Raw genomic sequence first — 25,665 nt, forward strand, 5'->3', positions numbered from 1 at the left:
CATTACCAAAAACTTGCACAAAGTGTTGTTACAAACTGTATTAAATTTATCAAATGTAAAGTGTCGTTAAATGTTAAGTATATTATTAAAGTATCTATTTAAAGCTGCTTTGCTTTGTTTCTCAGATCGTATCTGGACTATTCCATTTTAAAGTCTGAGGTAACAAGCATAAGGATTAGTGTGCACTCAACCGTTTAAAGTGTTGTTATAAGCTGTCTAACTATTGGGACGTCTAACTAATGGGAGGACACCCTAAGAATCCAACAAGTTTAATCAGCTGATTAGCTTGACACTATCAGGTAGTCCTTCACTTCTTTTGAGTAGTATAGATGTATTGGTGCTTGGCCACAGACTGTTAAACACGTTTCTGTGTTTTAAAGCTGTTACATAATCTGAGGGGGTACATGAGAGGAAGAAGCACCACCTGGGTATTATGGCAGGGCCTTTATGAGCAACTATACGTATTATACTTAATATGCACATACTGCAACAGCGACAAAACGAGATACTGGAAAATATCACAGAAATAATGACAAAAATTTGCTATAAAATATTTGATTAAACAAGCAATATGACTAGACTAATTCACAAAAGTTCAATTCTTCAACCTGCCCGGAATTATCCAAGAGCCAAGAGAGAATATACCATTAACAAGTCCATGAATCTCTTCCAGGAGAAATGAGTGAGTTTGATTCTTCTAAGGTGAAACCTATGAGCATGGGTAAGCAGCTGAAAAACTACCGGTAAGGATAATAAATGGGATGAATCTTGCATTCCAGCCGATCCTGGTTGCACCAAGGGATGCAACCCTGCACAGCAAATTGTGAAAGATTAGCAACTGCACCACCTAAGCTCAGCTAAGGTACAGCAGGATTCCATCAGCTGCAGAGGCTCTCTGGTCGACCACCCTTGTGAACCATATTGCAATCAGTGTACTACTTACTCATCAGAGTGAGTGAGTTAGTTGGGTTTAATTCTGCTTTGAACAGTAGTCCAGATATAATCACTGTGTGTCAGCTTAATGTGGAATGAAAGCCCAAAGTGATGCATGTCTCAGACTTTTACTACTTTGGTGAAACCCATGAGCACGGTTATGGTGCTGACAAACCTGGAAACATAATCAGAATGAACAGGGATTCGAGCCCATGATCATAGGTTTGTTTGGGACCCAAGGGACATTACTCTGCAGAGTGAATGAGGAGATGACTGGGGCACCTGTGCCCACTTTACTGATCAGATGTATGCAACATGATACTATGGGTCTGCAGGGAGTGGGCAGCTAAAGTAGATGCATTTACATAACATGTTCAACACTCAGTCATATCAAGGCAGCTGAACGTGAGTGGAAGCTGACCTATGAAACAAGGCTTTGATGCTGACAAAACCTTAATGTAACATTGTACACAATAATATCAAGATGCAAGACAAAACCAAACATTCGTTGTTTGTGCTTAATGTGCATGAGGTGTTTGATGTGTAGGGCCATATAAATAATCTTAAATTTCACAACAGCTGATTTTAACATGCAACCTCCTGGTTGGTGCAAAGGCTGAGCAACCTCTGTCATAGATTGGGTCACCACTGAGGGAGACAACTTGTCCAGGAACATACATACAAATATAGAATATATCAGAATTCTCTATGTTCATTCAAAAAAATAGAACACTGAAGTCACGGAAAAGACTCCCCATAAGATACGATTTTCAACATTCAGCACTTGCTGGCATCAAAGAGGATATTTACACTGATATGTGTCAGATCATCACTTGTTTCAGTAATACATGTATACCATGCTCAAGCATGTTTCAGATCATCACTTGTTCCAGCAACACATGTATACCATGCTCAAATATATTTCAGATCATCACTTCTTTCAGTGACAAATGTACTAAATCCTTGAGTGTATTTCAGATCATCACTTGGTATAGTGACCCTTACTCAATCCTTGAGTATATTTCAGATCATCACTTGTTTCAGTGATACATTTACACAATGCTTGAGTATGTTTCCATTTGCATTCTCTAAATGCCTAAGTATCTCACACCAGGGAACATTAAGTTGTAATAATTTTTCTGGCTCAACATGTCCTGGACTAATATTATAAATTGTTTGAAAGTAACATTTCCAGAGCATTCCTGCTTTTGTTGCACAAAACGATCTTAGCGCCTTGTCTCTACTCCCATATTTTAACACAGACTTACATACTCCCATAGTTTAACACAGACTTACAACTGTCTAAGTACTAATATTGCTCTGAACAGACAACTCTGAAGAAGTGACATTCTTGAGCATAAATATATAGTACAGGATCAAACATAAAACAAGTTCATGGAATGGACGATGTGCACAGTTTGGTATTCACAGTTATATGTTTTCAACATGTACAATCATCTTAACTTCCCTAATATATCACTTTATCGTATGAGAACAATTCTCAAATACTCAGCATCTAAAGCCTTACAATAACATTGTTATCATAGCTTTATAGGTAAGGAAGTTCCTGCAGGGTCTGCTGTTCAAACCAGCTTGGAGCAAGATTTCGTCTTATCACAAAAGCACAAACACTTGATAATGATATGTGAATGGCAATAAAAAGTGATTATGAGAATTGATATTTAAAAGATGAACATTGTTAGCAAGGAAACATTGCATGTCTAATTGTCAACTAATAGCTTCTCTATTCCTTCCCTTGTATATACCCGCTAGTGTATGACAGTAAGCTTGAAAGGCAGATAGTAAGATGGGGGGAATTGGCACGTCAAGAGATCTCTGCATAATTTTACAGCTTCGTGCCACAACATATTGATTATTTGTTCATCAGATCAGTGCATACAAATGAGAAGTTCTTTACAATTTTGTTTTCCAGAGGGTAGTGGTGGGTGGGTTGGACCCTATTAATATCATTAAAAAATCTGTATTTCTCCCTAGACATTCTGGAACTAAACAGGGTCGTAGAGCCTCATCTTTAATTTGCTTCTTTCCCTCCCCCCCCAACACACACACCATAAAAAAACCCACCAACACCAAACAAATAGGGAGAAAAAATTGCTGTGATCCCAACAAACAAATAATATGTTGCAGCCTTATTATGATAAATCCATTCTAAAAACACTGAAACAATCCTTCAAAACCACCTCTTGAGCATATGGACAAATATCTTCCAAAGATTTACCCATTTTTCTATGCACATAATACTCTGGCTGTGTATCAAGCAATGTCAAGCAACAAATTGAGCAACCTGGAGTGTTGTGCATGAACGTAGACATCCTCACATTACCACAACCAGCACAACCATGACGGTTCTTCTGGGAAATAGTGGACCTTCTGCCTCTTCTTCAACGTGAACCTGGTGAGATGAAGCAGCTCCCTTGACCGCTGGAACAGCCGTGTGAGAATGATGCTGATGGCTGACTGATCGTGGCGATGACACTTCCCGTACCTCCATGCTGTGTTGTCACAGTCGTACACGGCCGAGTCAGGAAGGATACAGGTCTTGTTGAGAGCACATGCCACCCACGGCCGCATCACCTTGTCCATGGTGAAGCTGTTCCCGTAGGCAATGATGTAGCCTGGCTGCAACTCATAGTAGCTGGAGAACAGGCAGGGCTCCTCCTTGAACCAGCGGAACATGGCGAGATCGGTCTGCTGGGCCATGGAGAACTCGCCGTATGCCACCATGATACCGTTGTTGATGCCAAGCTGGAAGGTGCGGTGAAAGTCCTGCTGCAGCAGGCGGATTGACGAGTCCATCCACGTCACATAGCGGTGTTGCAGAAGCTCAAGCTGGGGACAGACAAACATCAGCATTTATCAATGTTCAGTGTTCACTTCATAGAACATCATGTGATGTTTACATTTCAAAATGTTTCAAGTGCTCTGGTTGCAGGTCCTCAGGTTATTTTTTACTTTTAAAGGAGTGATGATCATATGATTTACATTTACTATTAGTCTATTGCACATTACACTGCAGAGACACAAATAATAAAGGCAAGTTAAGTAATGGATATTTAGGTTTATGAGAACCGAGATAAATGTCAGTCATTAGCTTAACTGCATCTAACAAAAAGTCATATTGATGCATTCTTTGGTCACTGTCATGAACAGACTATTCAATGCTATACTGGCTGGCATATGCTGAATAATTTATGTCTTTTGTTTTAGTTTGTAGAAAGACAGCCAAGTCTGGTATACATGGCTTGTGTGAGGACACTTTCTTGAATTGCACACAATTACAAGTACAGTTATGAACCGTGACAAATTAGCTGACACATACAGAACAACATCATTTTATTAATAATTATGTAAACATGTGAGAGTGTTCCACAAAGCTATCTTCGAAATTTGATCATTGTAACAGGCAGCAACACATTCATATCCAAACTCAAAAAAGTAAGTTTATTTGCCCCTTGGGCAAGAGATTTTCAAAGCACCATTGGAAGGAAGCAGCATTTACCTGTATGAGAAGAGGTTTCCATGCGTATGATTTCATATTTTCCCCAACATGTGCTGGGAACAGATGGAATGGGAAATCCTTCACTTCACATCGGCAGTACTTCTCCACCTACACGATCAGACAATAGTTCTTTCAGAGTATTATCATGATTGCTGGTTTCAAATACACAATAGCTGCATATCAAACCAACTATATAATGATGCAGCTTCGTTGCTCACCCAGTTCTTTCCACAGTCATAAAATTATAATTCAAATAATATGTACAGAACTAGCTCGTAAGGGACTGGTCATTTATCATAAATGGAGGGGGGTCCAGGGGGAGGGTCACCAAAAAGTATGACTGTCTATCGGGGAGGGTCATATGAATTAATACACAAATTTGGGAACATTTCATAATAAAAAATAAAGTGCTTTTGCAGTTTGTCATTTCAGGAAGGGTCTGGAAAGGAATGTACAAGGACATGGGGAGGGAACTTATTTTCAGTACTTCAGTGCATCAAAATCCTGTGACCACCCCCCACTTTCTCCCTGCAATAAACGTCCAGTCCCTAAATAAACAAGGCTTGACCAGACACACCTGTAGTTCATGAGCAATGTCCCATGCCATTGGGTGCGAATCTGCCAGTTTACTCTTCTTAACAACTCAATGCTTATTTAATAAGCTCTTATAACAAGCAAGACCTACAGGGCAGCTCACCAGTTTTCTCTGACATGGCTGAAGACCAAGGTCATAGAAGACCAGGTGGATGTTGGAGTATGTCCCCATCAGTGTGGTGTGCAGCATGTGGAGCAGTCCCTGCGATGCATGGAAGAACTCCGATGATGATCCTGTTACTATGACAACAGTTTCCAGGCTGACCTTCTTCAAGGGTGTGGCCTGGATATACTGGAGCATGTCCTGCTTCAGCTTGTCCACACCGTCCGTGGGGTAGGACTCCACCTTCTGGAGGTTGGCGTCTGGTAGGCCGGAGAAGGTGAGATGGCACAGATTGTCCACACATGGCTCCTGTCCTGAAACACAGGTTAGATGCGTTTTTAGCACTTGGTTTAGGTACTGAGTGTGAAATGTGCAGCTCCAAAAGTGCTTTTTAAATTTCCAACAACATCATCATCATCATATCTACATACCAAAATTAACAAAAGTAAAACTAAAATCAAATTCTTAAGAATTATCTGATTAATTCCCATTGAATCTGTTTACAATTTAGATGCTAAATGCCAGTGTGATGCAAAACTTTGACTCTCTCACTGTTTACAAGGTTTTTTTTGTAATAAAAGGAGACTGATTCAGGAAAGGGGGCTAACTCTTGGGGTTGGTATTTAAATAATCACCAAAGCATTTTATTTCCATTCACTTCATTTACTTGATTCATCTTCTCATCAGAATATTGAAAAAGACTAAAGCCATAGAAAAATCTGCAAATTTCATATTCCATCTTAAACCATTTGTTGCTGATCAAGCTAGGGATGTGATGACTGCACCTGGGGTTATGTATCTGGAACACACTTGGGGGTTGAAGGAAGGGAAGGCAAAGTTGCGCTTGATGCTTCGATGTTCTGAAAACATAAACTTAAACTGAGAAAAATATTAAATCTATACTCATACATGAGTATTTAAATGAAATTATGCGAGTTGAAACATTTTTGTAAACTTGGTACCATATTAAATTCTTATATTATTTTTTAAGTGAAAGGGGAAGTGACTTGGATCAATCGGTTCAACCCCTTCAATACACTACTGCTTTGTCACCAGCTGAAGAGATGGAATATCATCTACTTACCTGAGAACGTGCCAAGTATATGTTCCAGGTCCCATTTGTCTACTTTCGGGTATCTCAGGGACAGAACAGCTGAAAAACATCATCATCATTTGCAGACATTATCATTAATCTTTAACCATAGTAACTAAACGTTGTTGGGTAATTGTTACCCTTAATAATTATACAATAATATTTATTTATCACTGTTCATTCTCTAAACAGAGGAACAGAATAGAAACATGTGTAAAACATGCTCAGCATAGTTGACTATTTTCTGAATCGGAAGTAAAAAGTCTGAGGGCAAAGATAAGCCACAAATAAAGTTCTACAAAAGTTGAACAAAAAGTTTCCAAGTTTTTATATAACATACATGTGGCTTCATTTGTAAATGTTGTGCAAGGTTCAAGAAGCGATAACATTGAACATAAATGAGTATACAGTATGCCAGTTTCAACATCTTTTCTGACAATGTGTTAAAGATATTTGTACCATATATTGACAAGTATATTTTTCTTGGTGTTTGAGGCAAATACATTTTCAGCACGACTACTTTAGATTTATTGCTAATTCGTTTGTGTCAAGTGGATAATAATCAAGTTATTGTACTTCCAGGCAAAATGTCTTATTTCAACTGGATCTATTAATTCCTACTAGGTTGCTATACATGTAGTTACAAGGAGAAGTTCTCATAAAGCTTGCATGTTTCAAATAAATAAAACCTGTGAAAATCCGGGTTAGAATAGGTCTTCAGCAAACCATGCTTGCCGGTAAAGGCGACCATGTTTGTTGTAAGATGAGACTAACGGGATGGGTAGGTCAGGCTCCCTGACATGGCTGATGTATGTCATCGTATCCCAATTGCGTAGACAGATGCTAATGATATCAGTCACTGGATTGTCTGGTCCAGACTCAATTATTTACAGACCGCTGTCATATAGATGGAGTATAGCTGAGTGCGGTGTTAAGCAACAAACAAACAAACAAAAAATCATATAAGTAAGAGGCTTATTTCTTCCAACAATCTTGTTTATACCTCACATCATAAGCCAACTTGACCAAAATGAAGATGAGGAAATTGTAAATTATTAGCAAGAAGACAAAATATTTACTGTCTTACGTACATGAGGGGCGGAAGTTTTCCACATAATCTTTGCGAACACTTTTCTCACTTTGTTGACCTAGAGAGAGACAAAGAACAAAATTAATGTTTTCATCACAAAATGCTTTGTCGGTTGCCAAATATTTGATTCTTAGATGGTATATGCAGAAAAATTGAAAACCCAATGGATGCAAAAAGAAAATGACTGTTAATTATCAAAACCAAAACAGTTGTAGCCATGGAAGTTACACATACAATTTTACTCTCAATGTTTTTGTTTATGATTTTCGCAAAAAATGAAGTTCCTCACCAAGGTTCACCAGGTACAGGAACACACCTATCAGCAATGTCGTGAAAATCCATCGCCATTTCCTAGGACCTTAAGACAAAAGATATACTCATGGCAAAATAGCAATACTGAACATGGATAATTAAACATGAAAATTAATGGCGGAGTTTAATTAACATTTCCCTGTGTTATCATAGTGCAAAAAGTGATGTCTTGTAAACATGGTAAGTCTGGTCTCAGATAATCTGGACATGACAATTTATTAAAGTGACATAATTAACAATTATTAAAGACAATTTCTTGATGTTACTGTACAATAGTGTATATCTCTATTCAACTGTGTGATCACTGATGCTTACCGAGGCACCTCATTGTAAACAGAGCAACTGTCCAGCCTTGCTCCTATCATGTGACTGATCATGTGACCCTCATCCATCATGCAACATATTTCAAGCAAGTCTTCATCTTAAAGAAATATAAGAAAAAGATATAGTGAACATTTTTCAGATAGTAACCATGGTAACAGTAGAACCAAATCTGAAACATGACACAGAAAGCAACCCTAAGAAAGTTTTTTAACCAAGAGAATCCTATCATGCCTATAGCTGGCAATCTATGATGCAACCAACATTTCCTGATGACCATAACAATGGCTTTGGCCTCTAGCACATATGAGCTGATCCCCACAACAAACAGTTAAAACCACACAAATATCAAATTTCAATCAAATTTCTTCAATTTGAAGAAAAACATGTCTTGAACAAAGGTTATATTGGTAATCAGATTCAAAACTCTTGAATAAATTAAAACATCATCATTGATAGCGATGATTATCAATCTCATTAAAATCTGATTTTAATGAGATTGGATGATTATGGATGCAGCACTTTCAGATGGACTAACATCTCGTCTCTGAAAATGAACATACTTTACAGAAAAAACAATTGTTAAATCATAGTTATAAAATATAATAAAAAGGAGCCCAGAGACTTTCTTCATTTTCAAACACTGCAGTAATCTAGACTTGCCAAACATTATGGGCTGTATTGGATATATTTGGACTACACTTCAGATGACAGACACAGTTTTAACACTGTCTATTTTGACTTGGCACACATACATAATTTACAAAATTTCTCTTTGCTATTTGAAAATGTGGCTGATAAATGTTTATAAATGAGTCTTCTTATAGGAATACCATGATGCCATATTTAGACGAGGATCTGAATCTCTTGACCAGGTTATAATTGGCTGAAACATCTGGGACTGGGACTCGGGTCTCGGGTCAGGTGGGTACTGAGTAGGACCTGGGTACCCACAGGACTACACGGACCCGTGGTTAGCCATGTGATTATATTATTATTTAATGGCAAAAATTATCTAGAACTCTATCGTTACACTTTAAGTGACAAATGTTCACATTTCTTTCTGACTATGCACACATTCCTTCTGACTTTATATGTTTGCATAAAGATAAAACTTTAGTCAACTTCAGTTTAGGCATGACCAGATCATTTTATACCTGTATCTAAATACATTTTGACAGGAGTACGGTCAAACGTTTCCCAATCAGACATTTTGTACCTATCAGCTATCTCCTAAGACCTACAGCGGGTAGCCGGGTAGGGTCGGGTAATAGGGGTGTGTGTACCCGGGTAGTAAATTTGGACTCATGCCAGCCCTAGTAACATCATCTTTGCAGCTTATTTGGTTCAGCCAGAGGCCATATGGTCTGGGCCAACAGATTCAAGAGTGTCAGGGCAGAAGAAATAGGTCAACAGATGACGGAGAAACACGTTGTGTCATAAGATCATATTTGGTTATAGAGACCAAAAAAATGTTTTCAACGAATCCTTTGTTTAGTCCAGACATACACATGCACACACTGTAACTGGAAGCAGCTGGTGCCAGCGGTAGGGTCTTTGAACCGTGGAATCAACTCGCAGACTTACCTTGTTATGTATGGAAATTAAGCTTATTTAGATGCATAAATGCAAAAAGCAAACATCTAAATATGAAGAATGACAGAATCACTAGTTTCTCAAAACCTTGTATTCCATGCAGCTTGGGGGATTAAATAACATCTGAAGAGATAAACATCTTTTAGACATGAAAGCTATTGTTGAAGGGAAGTAACTCATAACACAATGTACTTGCCGACCACACTCAAATATCAAAACACATACCTAATATCCTTGAAATTTGAGTGAGTGGATGCAGGCTTAGGAAGAGCATCATTCTTATCCTCCGGATATATAAAAGTAGCTCATTGTTTAGTCTCAAAATATCACCCCATTAATACTGACACATAATTTGAGCTCGTTGTTTGTTCTCAAAATACCCTGCTGTATAACGGGGCGTGGCGATTACGTCACCGGGGTTACGTTTTATTGTGGATCACCGGTAAGCAGACCCTATAACTCGTGCTCGTACCCAACAGAGACATCTCCAGGAATGGCGACCGATCCTGTGTGTATCGAAGACTTTAAGCAAATAGCCGAGGCAAAACTGTCAAAGTATGTCCGTGAATATTACAACAGTGGGGCGAATTATGAAGACACCTACAGAGATAACACTGATGCTTTCGGGAGGTGATGCAATGGTCTTCTTCATGTAGATCTAGGCCTACTTTGTATACCATGAATTATTAAATATCGATTGGAAATGATCGTTCGTTACATTCCTAATTTGATGTAAACGTAGACTATATTGCCTGAGTAAATATCACAGAACACAATGCACACGGAGCATAGTTGACCTGCCGTCTTCGTGCAGATATCCCCCTGGCGGTGTCCTGGGAAATTTGCCCCTCCCCGTGGTAATATGATCCGCCCGTGGTAATATGATCCGAACCAGATCCAGGCGTTATTGAACGGACGTTTGTTTCCTAATACATGTATAAGGCACACCGCGCACAGGAAACATTCACAACAATCTGACATAGCTGAACTAGTGTAAGTTAATTTGCAATATGAATGTTTCAATACATGCTTCTTGAATCACGGTCTTTGGCTCTTAAGTGGCAGTTAAGAAACAAGAAGTGTCAATGAGTTGACTTATTATATGGACCCAACTTCATTACTTTTCCCATGCCACAGATGCTAGTACCTTTATCATGCAATTTACGCGTGACAATTATAGTAAGGTTTATGTTGTGGTGACGCATTTAAAGTGTCAGATACTAGAATTGACTGTCACATATATAACTGCTAATATGCCACAAAACACACGCTGTTTCAATTTAAATAGGGCTGGGTTTTTTCAGGTATTGACGCGGCTTATTGTAAAAACAAAATATTCACTGCTGGATTCTCAATAAACATGTTGTTGCAGTATTATTCTTCTGTTGTCATTACTTGACCTACTCACGTTAATCTCTCTTATGTCTGCAATTGTTGTTACTCTTATTCCTCCACCTACCATTTATTATCTGTAACATGTTCAGAATTTAACCTTGCTTGACAATGGTATATCGATCTATACCGAAATGTCGCCTATAACAGTAAATATAGAAATTATCCATAATTTTTGTCTACATTGTCATCCGTCAACATGTAAGTAATGCCTATTCAACAATGGATTCTCAATGTTGTACACTATTATCTGTCACTCGATATCAATACACGAATTCCAAATATTCAAAGCGTATTTAAAGCTTTCCCACCACTATATTTTATCATTTTTGTCGCATTGCAACTTCAGTGTCACTGATACGGTTTACAGGTACAAGATTCGACCGAAGTATATGCGGGATGTGTCCAATCGATCAATGGCGACCACCATTCTGGGGCAGAGAGTAGACTGTCCTATCGGGGTGTCCTCCGTTGCCATGTGTCGTCTGGCCCACCCCGAGGGAGAGGTGGCTGTAGCTCGCGGTACGTACACTCACATCCGCAACACGTGGAGTAGGTTGAACTATTGTTAGGTGATGTTTTATACTACTGTCTGGTAATATTTTGTACTATTGTCTGGTAATGGTTTGTACTATTGTTTGGTAATGTTTTGTACTATTGTCTGGTAATGGTTTGTACTATTGTCTGGTTATGTTTTGTACTATTGTCTGGTAATGTTAGTGCAAGAGGTTCAGGTTACAGAATGCTCAGTCAGTAAAGTGAAACCACGCTTTGAATTAAGAAGAAAGTATTGTGTGGACGTGTATATATCCATATTTTCTGTAATTACGTCACTGCATGTTGTTATTTGAATAAATGTAGGATATTTGTCCTTTCTTGTCAATCGGGATACGATGCCATCCACCAGCCAAGTCAGCGAGCTTGATCACCTGATCCCTTTAGGTTTGGAGATGAGTTAAACATATTTGACTTGATGTACTGTCCATAGTTATATGATGCTTGTGTTCCCTTACACTGTGAGTGAACACTGTTGTACATCACAGCCAGTAGTGTTCCAGCTATATATAACGACCACAATTTTATGACCGAGTTTTGGCCAAGTATGGGTCAATGATTGATGGCATATGAGCAACGAGATCCACACCGTCGGGCCACATGATGACAGATCACAGACAGACATGTTTATTCAGTATTAAGGCCTAATGGCCCAGGGTACAAATTCAGTGCAATAATTCAGCTTCAAGGTGAGAGGGACACAGGTGGTCCAGTCGTCTAAGGCGTCGCAATTTGCTGTACAAAGTTGCGTCATGAAACCTATGGAACTTCTGAGACCTGCATCGCTTCGGGCTTTCCTCCTACATTAAGCTGACACGCAATGATATAACTGGAATACTGTTAAAAGCGGCGTTAAACAATTTTCACTCACTCCAGATATGAACAGCACACACGTGTATTTATGAAGCATACATAAAAGTTCTTAAAGGGACATGCTGAACATTTGTTTTAAATGTATTGCCACAGCTGTAGTTTTACTTCGCTGCTTAGACCGTAAAATATTTACAAGGTCTTCCTTACGTTTATACGTTGTGTATAGTAACCACCCGATATTCATTTTAATCGTCCCTTTAATTTTTTTTGTCTCTTCCTGTCCATTATGCTATTAATCTTTGCTCCAGGTAACACGAACTTCCTTAATAACAGTCATTACCAGATGGTCTTTAACAACATTAAATGCCGATAAGTCGAAGCAGTCCATATACCACAGCAAGTACTCATTGGTTCCACCACAGTGGTAAACGTCTAAGACCTGCATCACTTTGGACTGTCCTCCCACATCAAGCTGACACGTCTTTGATATTACTGAAATATTTTTCAGAAGCCTCGTTAAACCCAGAGAGCAGAAATCGGTATATGGTCTCTGTTAAACCCTACTCTCTCATACTAATGTCCGAATATTAGCTCTTCATCATGTCTGCAGCTTGTGCCCGACTTGGCCGATGTTTCACACTGTCCACATCTGCCACCACGGGTCTGGAGGAGATTGGGGAGAAGGTGCCAGATTGTCTGCGATGGTTCCAGATCCACATCCTCTCAGACCGAAATATGCTGACTCGGCTCGTACGGAAAGCAGAAGATGCTGGCTTCTCGGCCCTGGCGCTAACTGTTGACTCCCACGTGCACGGACGCCGCCATGCAGAGATGAGGAACCACTTCACATTGCCAGCTCCTTACAAGTTAGTAGCCGCAGTAAACTGTTCATTTTGTTGTTTAACACCGCACACAACGACATTCCGGCTACATGATGGCGGTTTGTGAATAATCGAGTCTGAACTAGAAAACCCAGCACCGATCTACGCGGGATATGATGACATGCATCAACCAAGGACAACATGAAACGTGTGTGCAGCCGAAATTGACATGAGGCATTTTAAAAGAGTCGTGACGCTCATGTTCTTTTCAGCCTCAAGGAATACACATTTATTTTCAGGCTAGGTGTGCTAGAGGGATTGAAGTCACGTGACGGGATGTCTAATGAGGAGAGGGAGGGAGGATGGAGCAAGTTCGTCAACAAACTCTTTTCCTCCTCCGCAACATGGGACGACCTGCGATGGCTTAAGACCATCACCAAACTCCCGGTGATAGCGAAGGGCATTGTAACAGGTACCTTCAAACATACATGTCGGCGGATATAGAGGTACGTGTGACTGAATAAAACAAATTGCCAATAGAGATTACTCTAGCCAGTGTGTAACCTATCCGCTTGGTTATTAAGGAATAGCCTCCGTGGTCTAGTGGTAGAGCGTCCGCCCGGAGCTGAAGGTCCGGGGTTCGATCCCCGGCCGCGTCATACCAAAAGACGTTAAAAGATGGTTCTTGTTGTTACCCTGTCTGTCGCTCGGCATTAAGGGGCTAAAACAAGGACTGGTCGGCTCGGAGTCAGTATACTGTGTCTGAGTGGGATATTCATGTTAAACTGCGGCAAGGTATCTCAGTGAGCTAGCACTATAAATCGGCATCAGTCCTGACTAGTACAAGCAGCCACACAAACACACACACGTACATGCAATAATCTTTGACGCGACGTTAACCCCCATTTCACCTCACCTTATTGAGGAATTCTGATGACGAAAAGCCTTAGATTTCGGACAGTCGTTTCTGAATTAGCTTCTGAAGTTCCTGTGACATAAGATGGAATGCAAAGTTATTTTTTTAACAAAATCTGAAACAATTTCGGTTTGCAACAGATAAAAGACTCATGTAAGTGTTCAAATGGTTTAATTTGCCATACTGACTTCAGAAAATGCATGATTTAAAAAAGAAAACCCATGAACATACCAAAATGTCAATTTACAAATCAATAGCGTGTGTGTCAACCTCTGGTTGCGATGCAAGCAACACATCTTCGACTTATGGAATGGACCAGGCGTCGCACAAAGTCCTGTGGGATATCTGTCCATATCTGCTGGAGCATGTTTCGAAGTTCCTGGAGTGTCTGTGGAACACGTGGTTGATGTCGAAGGCGCCGATCCATCTCATCCCACATTCACCTCGTCGTCGGTACACTCGAATCCGTCCATCGCTGTGGCTGAGGTGAAAAAGAGACTCGTCAGTGAATAGAACTTGTCCCCACTGCATGGCCGTCCAGCGTAGACGCTGTCTGCACCACTGTAGACATGCTTGGCGGTGCTTTCCTGTCAAAATGGGACGTCTGGCGAGTCTTCTGGCGACAATCCCTGCACATCTGAGGCGACGACGTACGGTTTGTGAAGATCTTCGTCGAAGGCCAGGGATGCTTCTCGCAGTCACTGTTGCTGGCTGGAATCGATTTCGTAGGTGTGTTGTTCGAATCCAGTTGTCTTGTCGATTATTGGTTAATCGATTAACGCGTGGCCTGCCACTCCGAGGATTGTCTCTGACTGCATTTGTCTGTTGCCAACGTTGCCATAAACACCAAATGGTGTTTCTGTGGATGTTAAATTGTCTTGCAACATCACGTTGACTCGATCTTTCTTCAAGCATCCCAATGGCTGCAGACGCTCATTTTCGGACATGCGTGGCATTTCGTAATGTTGAATTATTGCGTAATTTTGCTGTTTTCTGAGTGGTTGTTGTCAGCACGATGCTAAACAATGCATCAGGAATCCCGTTAACGCACATGTTTTTATACTCATTCTTGGGTAGTGAAATGCATGGGGCTTGCATAAAAGTCAACTTTTGCATGGAATGCACGCTTTTCTGTAGCAGTTGCGTTTTTGTGACTTGATTCCATACATATACTACAATATTGAAAACCAAACTTTACTTGTTTGAAAAATACACTTAAATATTGGTGTCACAGGAACTTTTGTTGTTGAGCATACATGTTCCTGTGTTGCCAGGTGAGGGGGCCCGGGAAGCTGTCGAGGCCGGTGCCGATGCTGTGTGGGTGTCGAACCACGGGGGTCGGGAGCTGGACTGTGTACCCGCCACGGTGAGAAAAGGGATGGGGAGTTCTACAAAGTTCGGACGTCAGAGTTGTCAGGAAACGGTAGCAGATTCAAATATTGTCTGATAAGACCGCTATTGGGCTTTGTGACAGCAGGAGGCGCATCTTCCCGAGGCAAGGGAGTTAAGCTATAAAAGTCCTGGACGTTTACAGTCAGTTAACTCCCTTGCCTCGGGAGGATGCAAGAGACGTGACATGCTCCAATGCTGATAGGCTGAGCGATTCCCATTCAATCTTCAGAATTCAAACATAGAACCTATATGAAGGTCGGACGAGGCGACTCAATGGATCGGGTGGTCAGGCTCGGTGATAGGGTGTTCTCGTACCCCAACGGCCTTGATTGTTGCCCATAATATCAAGACTGGTTTGTCTGGTCCAGACTCGCGTATTTACAGGCAGCCGTCATATAGCTGAATATTACCGAGTGTGGCATTAAACAACAAAACAAATGAAACAGAGGAAAGGCTAAGGAGAAGGTTTAATCACGTTGTTCACGACCACAATTCAATACGTACGTGTCAGACAACATACACCAGACAGTCAAATCCTACCCTTGAAGGTACAGCAACAGCGTCTGAAACTCATCAGAGTAAACTGAGAGACTTAAGGGTCAGCAAATTTGAAAAGAAATTGTAGGCCCAGTGGAAAAAACTGTCGGCCCAAACATTTTATCAGAAGCTGGGAGACATACTCTTGCAATATAAATTACAAAACATAACCAGTCAACCAGAAGCTGTTACTGCTATCACACCGAGTTCCCAGAGACTCGGTGGTGATAGATGAAGCCTACATCTATCAGGAAAATATCAGCTTGTAAATCATCTTTGCGACTACATGTCATACATCATTTGAAAGGTCTAATCCTACTGTTTATAAAAATGAAAATTATGTTTATCACTATACTGAAATAATGCTTAATAATTAAATATTTATATACTGCAGGCCGTAATTTTAAAACCAGCAGCCCGAGAACAAATCTTTCGGCCTTGGGCCTACGGGCCGATGTCTACTATGAAAACTGTACAGCAAACAGATTAACACACGGCACTGTTGATGCTGAAATAATGTATGGCTGTGTTTATCTACCCCACTTTAGATGGACGCCCTGCGGGAGGTGGTGGAGGCCGTGGGGGACAGGTGCGAGGTCTACCTGGACGGAGGAGTCCGGAGTGGGTTGGACGCCCTCAAAGCCATCGCTATGGGGGCACGTGCCGTCTTCGTGGGGCGGCCGATTCTCTGGGGTCTAGCACATACGGTAGGTGACTGCGGAGTGCTTGCTTGAAAATTACTTGACAGTCTTGGCGCAGATATGTAAGTTCATCTCGAAGTTCAGATATATAATAATGACTGTTGATTTTTCGCACACGGTCTTCAGGCTGTATGTTTTGACCGTTTACTTAATTCTCAAAGACAAAGTAAGGGTTGCTTTACAAACCTGTTTTTTAAACCGTTTGGTTGTGGGACAAAATTCAATTAAATTGTCAAAAGGGTGAGTGTTTTAAAATATGATGAAGAAAAACGATGAAATAAGAACAAGATGATGTTGTTGTCCCCCAGGGAGGTGAAGGAGCAGAGAAGGTGCTGCAGATCTTGGGCGATGAACTCAACACGGGCATGGCTCTAGCAGGTCAGTCGATGGTCAGTCTCAGCTGTTTAGTCCAGCTGCAGGACCGTTATTCACATAATATCCATGAAGATATCCCGATTGGACGAACTTATAGTAGAATATGCACATAATAACTTAAATAATAGTAAGTTCGCTTGTGGTAGACCGTGGTTAGAATTGGTCTTTAGCAACTCATGTTGTCGTAAGAGGCGACTAACGGATCGGTGGACAAGCTCGGTGACTTGGTTGATGTATGTCATCATACCCGATTTGCGTGGATCGATTATCTAAAATGATTCGTCGAAACAGACGCCTTAGTCTGCATAACATCGTTTTTTTTTACCGCATCAAGCTGACATATTATAGCCTGCTATAACTGAAATGCTGTTTAAAGCTGCGTTAAAACAATCTCCTTACTCACTCTTTATTTCAGGAGCATCTAAGATAAGCGATATCTCGCGAGACATGGTGGTTCACAAATCCTACTACAGCTCCAAGCTCTGAGAGAAGACTATGGCATACCCCACCCTAGGTGTTGTGTGTGGCAGGGGGGTAGAAGCTGAACACCATCGCCTTCACGAACTACATGTATGTTGGGTGGCCTCACCAATCTGAAGGCACACCGGGTATTCCTGATATACTATTATCTCACTAAAACTGTTGCAAAGTTTGTTTTTTGTCGTTTATGTGAAACAGCTATGAAACCCCTCGAGCGAAAGTCACCACTACTGGTAAACACAGATGCGTTGAGATTGCACATATTCGCATTTTGTTTTAAAAAGTGGGCGTCCTGCATGGTAGCGAAGATCCAATATCTTCACCATTCATGACCAACTCGTGTTATTCCGGAACAAGCCGATTAGCGACTCGTGCCCCTCTCGTGGCCATTTTTGCGACCGGGTTCCGTCTTAGCGCAAACGGGCATACCTCAAACAATTGTCAATTCGTTGCGTAACGGTTCACACATTTTCCCCATATATTATATATATTTCAGATGCAATTTAAAGCACATCGGGACGTGCGGAATTATACAGCATGATTGAACACATTTAACTGTGTCTTTGGTATATTTTTAGATGCAAGACATATATAAAATCAAAAAATATTTCTGAGGGATTCTTTGACGAAGAACTTGAAATCATGCGCGCATTTTGATTGCTTTGTCGTATTTTCGCACATAACATTCATCGATAGGGGGACGAGTCCTCTTGCAGGTTACGGAAAGGGGCGAGTGGTGACGAATGTATCTTCACAGGTCGTTTACCCTTCTCACGCGGGGCACGTGCGCAATATCCACACCTGTCAGTCGCGTGTTACAGATGAAAGCTTTTGTTTGTTTGTTTGTTGTTTAAAGCCACACTCAGCAATATTCCAGTTATATGACGGCGTTCTGTAAAATATTCGAGTCTCAAACTACATCCATTGTTCGTGGCAGGAATGAAGGGAATGAACATCATCCAATACAACTACTGTTTGATTTCATGGAATATACATTGTTTGATAATATATATTCCATGTATGTTAGTCTCAGGATTTGCATTGAGTTTGTATGTGGACTAGTCACATGTGTATTCTATAAGAATACGATGAATGGTTTATAGGCACTGGGAATGCCTAGTCAGAAGCAATGTTGATCCCAACACAGCGAAGCGAGAGCAGCATGGATGTGATTGGTAGGGTAGTAGACACTGTCAAGGTTATTCTGTTGAGAAGATGGTCCACATATTCAGGTCTGTCTGATTGCCTGTGTCATATTTTGAATAATATTCTTTAAATAAGATTAGTTGTTACACACAAGTTTTTGATAAAGTATATGCTAGCATCTGACATTGAACTCTCCTTAAAAATGACCTATGCATGAGGCGTGAACCAAGAATGACAGTAAAGGTATATGACAAATATATCCTATTTATTTTAAAGAGAGATTGACATAAGGACGAGAATCAGAGGATTAAGTCACAATATTGCTTGTCGTAAGAGGCAACTAACGGGATCGGGTGGTCAGGCTCGCTGACTTGGTTGATACATGTCATCGATCCCAACTGCGTGGATCGATGTTCTTGATATTAATCACTGGATTGTCTGGTCCAGACTCTATTATTTACAGACCGCCGTCATATAGCTGGAATATTGCAGAATGCGGCGTTAAACAACAAACCAACCAACCGATCTAAAACTGTACTGTATTCCCGATTCATGCACTAACAAGGACAACTGCGAAGTAACATGTTACATGTAGGCAATGTTTGACTGAATGTCAATGAATCCGCAACATTGAACATATATAATGGTGGTCATGTACTATTATTAATATGTATCATATTATATGTGTATTATAATTATAATATGTATGGATGTAACAGCCTGTGTTTAATTGACTCTGGGCTAAAAAGTTATAAACACAATCTGCTCACAGCTCTTACAGCTGTCCACCCTGTATTATAATCAGTCAACTTGCTTATTACTGTAACAATGAGGGTCACACTGTCAATATTGACAAAACTAATGTTGTAATTTTCAGGAAAAAAATATCAACCATTAGACATACAGTTTCTATATGAATCAGTTTCATTAGAAATAAACCGACTCCGTGGTCCAGTGGTAGAGCGTCCCGGGTTCGATCCAAGGCCGCGTCATACAAAAATACGTTAAAAGATGGTACTTGTTGTTACCCTGTTTGCGCTCGGCATTAAGGGGCTAAAACAAGGACTGGTCGGCTCGGAGTCAGTATACAGTGTCTGAGTGGGGTATTCATCTCAGTGGGCTAGCACTATAAATCGGCATCAGCCCGGACTAGTACAAGCAGCCACACACACGTGCATGTACGTCGCTATATAAGTGCAATAATCTTGGACGCGACGTTAAACCCCATTTCACCTCACCTTATTTGACACGTGTGTTACCAGTATTACATTACGATTGTGAAGTATGGGGATGGAAACATGCTGATTGTGTTGAGAGAGTACATCGTAACATTTGTAAACTGATTCTGGGTGTAAAGGTTGTTTGCTAGGTTTGTTGTTTTACGCCGCATTCAGTAATATTCCAGCTACATGACGGCGGTCTGCAAATAATCGAGTCTGGACAAGACAATCCAGTGATTGATATCATGAGCATCGATCCACGCAGTTCGGATCGATGACATGCTTCAACTAAGTCAGCGAGCCTGACCACCTGATCCCGTTAATCGCCGCTTACGACAAGCATAGACACCTTTTACGGCAAGCATGGGTTGCTGAAGACCTATTCTACCCTGTCAGTCAGTGAGAACCAGCTGATGTCCTTATACAGTCAGTGAGAACCAGCTGATGTCCTTATACCAGTCAGTGAGAACCAGTTGATGTCCTTATACAGTCAGTGAGAACCAGCTGATGTCCTTATACAGTCAGTGAGAACCAGCTGCTGTCCTTATACAGTCAGTGAGAACCAGCTGATGTCCTTATACAGTCAGTGAGAACCAGCTGATGTCCTTATACCAGTCAGTGAGAACCAGCTGATGTCCTTATACCAGTCAGTGAGAACCAGCTGAAGTCCTTATACCTGGTGTTTTTACATGCGGCATTATGATTATTATTGTTTGTTTGAAACCAATGACAAACATATTAGTCCAGTAGAGATGACAATCAAATGACGTGCCGTTTATTTCAGCAAGGACTTGTGAAAACCAGGGTCATCAAACACAGTGCAATGAGCGTCCCCCGGATCTCAACCCAAACAATGTAACCACATTACACATGGTTAAACAATAAAATACACTGTCATATAACAACAGGCAGGATCGATACACCCTGATGGATATCAATAATTGGATGCAACAGAATAGTTTACTTATTGAGTTTTATTCCTAATCCGTAAATTCTTATTATTGAAAAGCAGGATGTTCATATCGTTTTAATATTCAACAGATTGGGATGCTTCCACAATTTGACCATGTATTCTATTTAGGCAGATACTTTTATTGTGTCCATAATTTCTCTTTGGCCGTATCTTTTTTTGCATTTGTGGATGGATATTCTGATAAAGTGAAGAGCATCTATATGGATGTAGAACAGCATTTTCGTCGTAAATATACATAATAAGATTCTTACATACTTATGTACTTATACTGTATGTCTTCCAGGGTAGCGAAGGAGTTGAGAATGTGCTGAAGATCTTGGAGGCTGAGTTTCGAACAGGGTTGGCTCTCTTGGGTTAGTGTCCGTTACTCATGGGAACATTTGGGATTGGGTTTCTACTACTTTGGTTTGGTCCAATTTTAGAGAGCATATGACGTTGAAATGCTTGAAATGAAAGATTTTTCTACAGCTTTAAGCAATATTCTAGCAACACCAGAAATGAAACATTAAGATAGAAGTAAGTAATTTCTTTTTTATTCCAAAGCTTTATTTCTTTGTATACTAACGGCAAAAAGTAACTGTGGTTCATTTAAAGTTCAATAAAGAATAAGTATTAATTAAATCTATGTATAAATTAAATAAAGCATCTTTCAGTACATATTCATGAAGACATCTCCTTGACTTGAAGGTCGTGATTCACATTTTGCACGTGCATGTTGATACACGAAGCACAATTGAAATGTTTGCGTGTTTGATGGTAGCATGATGATCACACACGTGTTTTTTTAATGTGAACAACACACAATTATTGTTTAATTATCAGGTTCTCATAAAAATACACTATTGTTTAACCATCATGAACCACGGCTAATCGACCTCTCTGTGCTGTGAATGCTGCAAACAGGAATAGCGCAAAACGACATTTTAATGTTCATCAAACACAATATTATCTCTTTGGAGACGTAATCTAGAGCAGGGCATCACTCCTGACATGCCACGGACCTTTAGTCCACGTGTGACGTCACGGAATGGAAACCAAACTGCCACATTAACAGCTCGGACAATTCCTGGTTTGAGATCAATTTGTGGCAGAACCGTACGCAACCGTTTGAGGGTGCTCAACATCCGGCTCCGACCGATGCCAAGCAATACGCCAAACTTTGCTTCCACGTGACCGTTAGGCACGCCTAGCCTGGTTTAGACAGTTTCTGAGGTTCAGACAACAAGACCGGGACAGTATACTGTTTAGAAACGAGTTAAGGTTTAATCTGGACAGATCGGATGGCCGTGCAAGGGTCTACAGTCGTCTTGGAGACGATTGGGTTACTCAACGTCGTCAGTTTGGGGTGGAAGTGTAATGGTATGGGGTTGCATCACCAACTCATTGGAGAAACACATTATTTTTCATGGCAATTTGAATGGCGTACGCTACTTGGACGACTTCGAGATCATATTCTACCATTTGTACAAAAGCATGGACGTAACGTCACCTTGCAGCAGAATAATGAGCTGTTTCATCACCCAGGTATGGAATTTGTCAATGAATGTGTTGTGATAACACATTGATGAAACGAATGAACAAATATTGTGTTGTTATTTTCAATAACAGAATATTTACACCACTTTATATGAAGCACAGGTACGTTTTTCCGTAAGTATATAGAAATTTTGGTTGGAATTTGTTTTCATCCTGGGGTAGTACTGAAGCTGTCAGTGATAATTGAAGCCGAAAAATAACAATCCTTCTGAAGTGATCGAAAGAATTGAAATATATATTTGTTTCAGGTGCAGCTCGGATAAGCGAGATCTCGCGAGACATGGTGGTTCACCAATCCCACTACAGCTCGAAGCTCTGAACTTTTCTACATTTTACCACATCTTTATACAGTGAGTGAGTTTTGTTTTTCGCTGCTTTTAGCAATATTCCAGCAATATCACGGCGGGGGACACCAGAAATGTGGAGATTCGAACCTGGGCCTCCCGCGTAACGAGTGAACGTTTTAACCATTAGACTACCCCACCGCCCCCTTTTTTATTCAGATTGAGTATATTGTGTATATGTGCGTATAATGTGATTGATTGAGATGTCACGTGAAACGAACATCACCCTTTTCGTGTTCCCCTACACCTTTCTTTCGAGATATGTGTATATATTCAAGAGATCACGTCGCACCGTGTATAACGTAACTGATAGGCTTCCATAAATGCATGTCGGATAGAATAACTTGGTCAGTACGATGATAAAATCGACCGTATATTTTGGTTGTATTTTTCATCTGTTTCCACCCAGATGCAATTAAAATTGAAAGGAAAAAAAGAAATATATGAAGTCGTCTATTTCTTCTTCCTTGTTGATATGACAACAAAGGAAACGAATGTTTTTTTAAACAAAAACATCGGCAAAACGTACACATCTGAACTAAAACAAGCTCTACTCTATATTTCACACAAGGACCATTCTCTCAGGTTGTTTATGTTGTGGTACATGGTCATGTGTACAGCGCACAGGTCAGAAATCAAAGAAGTTAAGTAAGAAAACGTACAACTTTATGGATAACAACTTGTGGTTTATGGCATATAGGGACGATTCGATGAAGATTCTTACACCGTTATCACGCTCCACCAATTCCTAGAATGCCAATCCAACAGTCAGGTGAAGTTAAGCAACTCTGTCGCGGATAATAGTTGGATGTGTGTCCGCGTTCGGCAGCTTCACTTCTGAGAACTTCGAGAGCTTCTGGCCTGCCCCACACTGAAGCACTTTGCTGAGACTGCCAATGTGCCAGAGTTTAGTTCCCCTTTAACAGTTGAAATGGCTCATCTGAATCAGCCCAACGCTATCAGGGATGGGGCGGAAATAAGAATATGACTGGAACATTTGAAACATGGTTTATTGGAAATAAATGATATAATTCCCAGAATAGAAAGTTACTCGCGAGACATGGTGGTTCACCAATCCAACTACAGCTCGAAGCTCTGAACTTTTCTACATTTTACCACATCTTTATACAGTGAGTGAGTTTTGTTTTTCGCTGCTTTTGGCAATATTCCAGCAATATCACGGCGGGGGACACCAGAAATGTGGAGATTCGAACCTGGGCCTTCCGCGTAACGAGTGAACGTTTTAAACATTAGACTACCCCACCGCCCCCTTTTTTTATTCAGATTGTGTAAATTGTGTATATGTGCGTATAATGTGATTGATTGAGATGTCACGTGAAACGAACATCACCCTTTTCGTGTTCCCCTACACCTTTCTTTCGAGATATGTGTATATATTCAAGAGATCACGTCGCACCGTGTATAATTTTTCATCTGTTTCCACCCAGATGCAATTAAAATTGAAAGGAAAAAAAGAAATATATGAAGTCGTCTATTTCTTCTTCCTTGTTGATATGACAACAAAGGAAACGTATGTTTTTTGAAACAAACAAATCGGCAAAACGTACACATCTGAACTAAAACAAGCTCTACTCTATATTTCACACAAGGACCATTCTCTCAGGTTGTTTATGTTGTGGTACATGGTCATGTGTACAGCGCACAGGTCAGAAATCAAAGAAGTTAAGTAAGAAAACGTACAACTTTATGGATAACAACTTGTGGTTTATGGCATATAGGGACGATTCGATGAAGATTCTTACACCGTTATCACGCTCCACCAATTCCTAGAATGCCAATCCAACAGTCAGGTGAAGTTAAGCAACTCTGTCGCGGATAATAGTTGGATGTGTGTCCGCGTTCGGCAGCTTCACTTCTGAGAACTTCGAGAGCTTCTGGCCTGCCCCACACTGAAGCACTTTGCTGAGACTGCTAATGTGACAGAGCTTAGTTCCCCTTTAACAGTTGAAATGGCTCATCTGAATCAGTCCAACACTATCAGGGATGGGGCGGAAATAAGAATATGACTGGAACATTTGAAACATGGTTTATTGGAAATAAATGATATAATTCCCAGAATCGAAAGTAACTCTTGGATGTTATTTTAAAAATTCTGTTCAAGCACTTCAGCGTTGTGCATGACCTATATCTGCAACATTGCCGACCGCGGCGAAAGACCATTCACTCCGATAGTTGAAGCGGACGTAAAATACTCTTCATTTGCCTATGAAGTTTACCTATTCTTATATTTATTGGTCATTCAGTCACGCGGACTTCCCGGAAAAAAATCGTCTGTTCACTTATAACCTACCTGCAGCACTCAACTGATTGTCCGAAGTTGCGACACAATTGAATGGGTCAGGCTCGATGGATGACTTGGTTGATAAAGCGTGTCATCGTACCTGACCATTTGAGACGTTGCTCGTAATATCAACCACTGTTCTGGCCCTCTGCTGTTTATGACATGATTCTGATATTGGGTAAGTGAGTATGGTTAGACGCCGCTTTTAGTAATATTCCAACAATATCACGGCGGGGGACACTAGAAATGGACTTCACACATTGTCCATATGTCGGGAATCGAACCCGGGTCTTTGGCGTGATGAGCGGACGCTTTAACCACAAGGCTACCCGACCTCCTCGATTCTGATATTGAAGACTGCGCCATATAACAATAAAATTAAAACTGATTTGTACTTTATTTCTGTGTTAGGGACACCCCCGATTATCTATTGTCTTGTTTCTCAATTCTAATTACGATATATGTTTGTCTGTTTGTTTGTATGTTGTTCAACGCCGCACTCAGCAATATTCCAGCAATATGACGGCGGTCTGTAAATAATCAAGTCTGGACCAGACAATCCAGTGATTAACATCATGAGCATCGATCCACGCAATTCGG

The 25,665-nt window shown here is 40.6% G+C and overlaps 2 protein-coding genes across 4 annotated transcripts; one reads left to right on the plus strand and one right to left on the minus strand.

Annotated features, from left to right (window-relative positions):
• Positions 1-253: 253 nt before the first annotated feature.
• On the minus strand, positions 254-9,725 carry LOC124119682. Of its 2 annotated transcripts, none has more exons than XM_046482281.2 (9): positions 9,554-9,725; positions 7,961-8,066; positions 7,623-7,691; positions 7,335-7,391; positions 6,235-6,303; positions 5,936-6,010; positions 5,151-5,464; positions 4,454-4,561; positions 254-3,783 (listed from the first exon to the last, which is right to left on the minus strand). In XM_046482281.2, the coding sequence occupies exons 2-9, from the start codon at positions 7,971-7,973 to the stop codon at positions 3,274-3,276; spliced, it is 1,215 nt and encodes a 404-aa protein (XP_046338237.2). In that variant the 5' UTR covers positions 7,974-8,066; positions 9,554-9,725; the 3' UTR covers positions 254-3,273. The 2 variants fall into 2 exon arrangements, with proteins under 2 accessions (XP_046338237.2, XP_048258838.1); XM_048402881.1 differs by having other exon boundaries at positions 9,650-9,720.
• Positions 9,726-9,967: 242 nt separating this feature from the next.
• Positions 9,968-22,812, plus strand: LOC124119673 (2-Hydroxyacid oxidase 1-like). 2 transcript variants are annotated; one of them, XM_048402883.1, is made up of 8 exons: positions 9,968-10,192; positions 11,325-11,476; positions 12,933-13,188; positions 13,443-13,615; positions 15,334-15,425; positions 16,537-16,695; positions 21,167-21,236; positions 22,668-22,812. In XM_048402883.1, the coding sequence occupies exons 1-8, from the start codon at positions 10,056-10,058 to the stop codon at positions 22,736-22,738; spliced, it is 1,110 nt and encodes a 369-aa protein (XP_048258840.1). In that variant the 5' UTR covers positions 9,968-10,055; the 3' UTR covers positions 22,739-22,812. The 2 variants fall into 2 exon arrangements, with proteins under 2 accessions (XP_048258840.1, XP_046338224.2); XM_046482268.2 differs by lacking the exons at positions 21,167-21,236; positions 22,668-22,812 and adding exons at positions 16,998-17,067; positions 17,480-17,716 and having other exon boundaries at positions 9,969-10,192.
• The last annotated feature ends 2,853 nt before the right edge of the window (positions 22,813-25,665 follow it).

This window comes from Haliotis rufescens, unplaced genomic scaffold (assembly GCF_023055435.1).
Source record: "Haliotis rufescens isolate VD_foot unplaced genomic scaffold, xgHalRufe1.0.p SCAF_3, whole genome shotgun sequence".
Classification (NCBI taxonomy): Eukaryota; Metazoa; Mollusca; class Gastropoda; order Lepetellida; family Haliotidae; genus Haliotis; species Haliotis rufescens.

Bases quoted from the DNA above. Each gene is read 5' to 3' on its own strand.
- LOC124119682 (XM_046482281.2), bottom strand. The intron at 7,392-7,622 runs GTGAGGAACTTC...GTCTCTCTCTAG, and splicing joins CCTGTACCTGGTGAACCTTG to GTCAACAAAGTGAGAAAAGT. The intron at 6,011-6,234 runs GTAAGTAGATGA...TTATGTTTTCAG, and splicing joins TATACTTGGCACGTTCTCAG to AACATCGAAGCATCAAGCGC.
- LOC124119673 (XM_048402883.1), top strand. From the start codon at position 10,056: ATGGCGACCGATCCTGTGTGTATCGAAGACTTTAAGCAAATAGCCGAG. The intron at 10,193-11,324 runs GTGATGCAATGG...TACGGTTTACAG, and splicing joins AACACTGATGCTTTCGGGAG to GTACAAGATTCGACCGAAGT. The intron at 11,477-12,932 runs GTACGTACACTC...TCATGTCTGCAG, and splicing joins AGAGGTGGCTGTAGCTCGCG to CTTGTGCCCGACTTGGCCGA.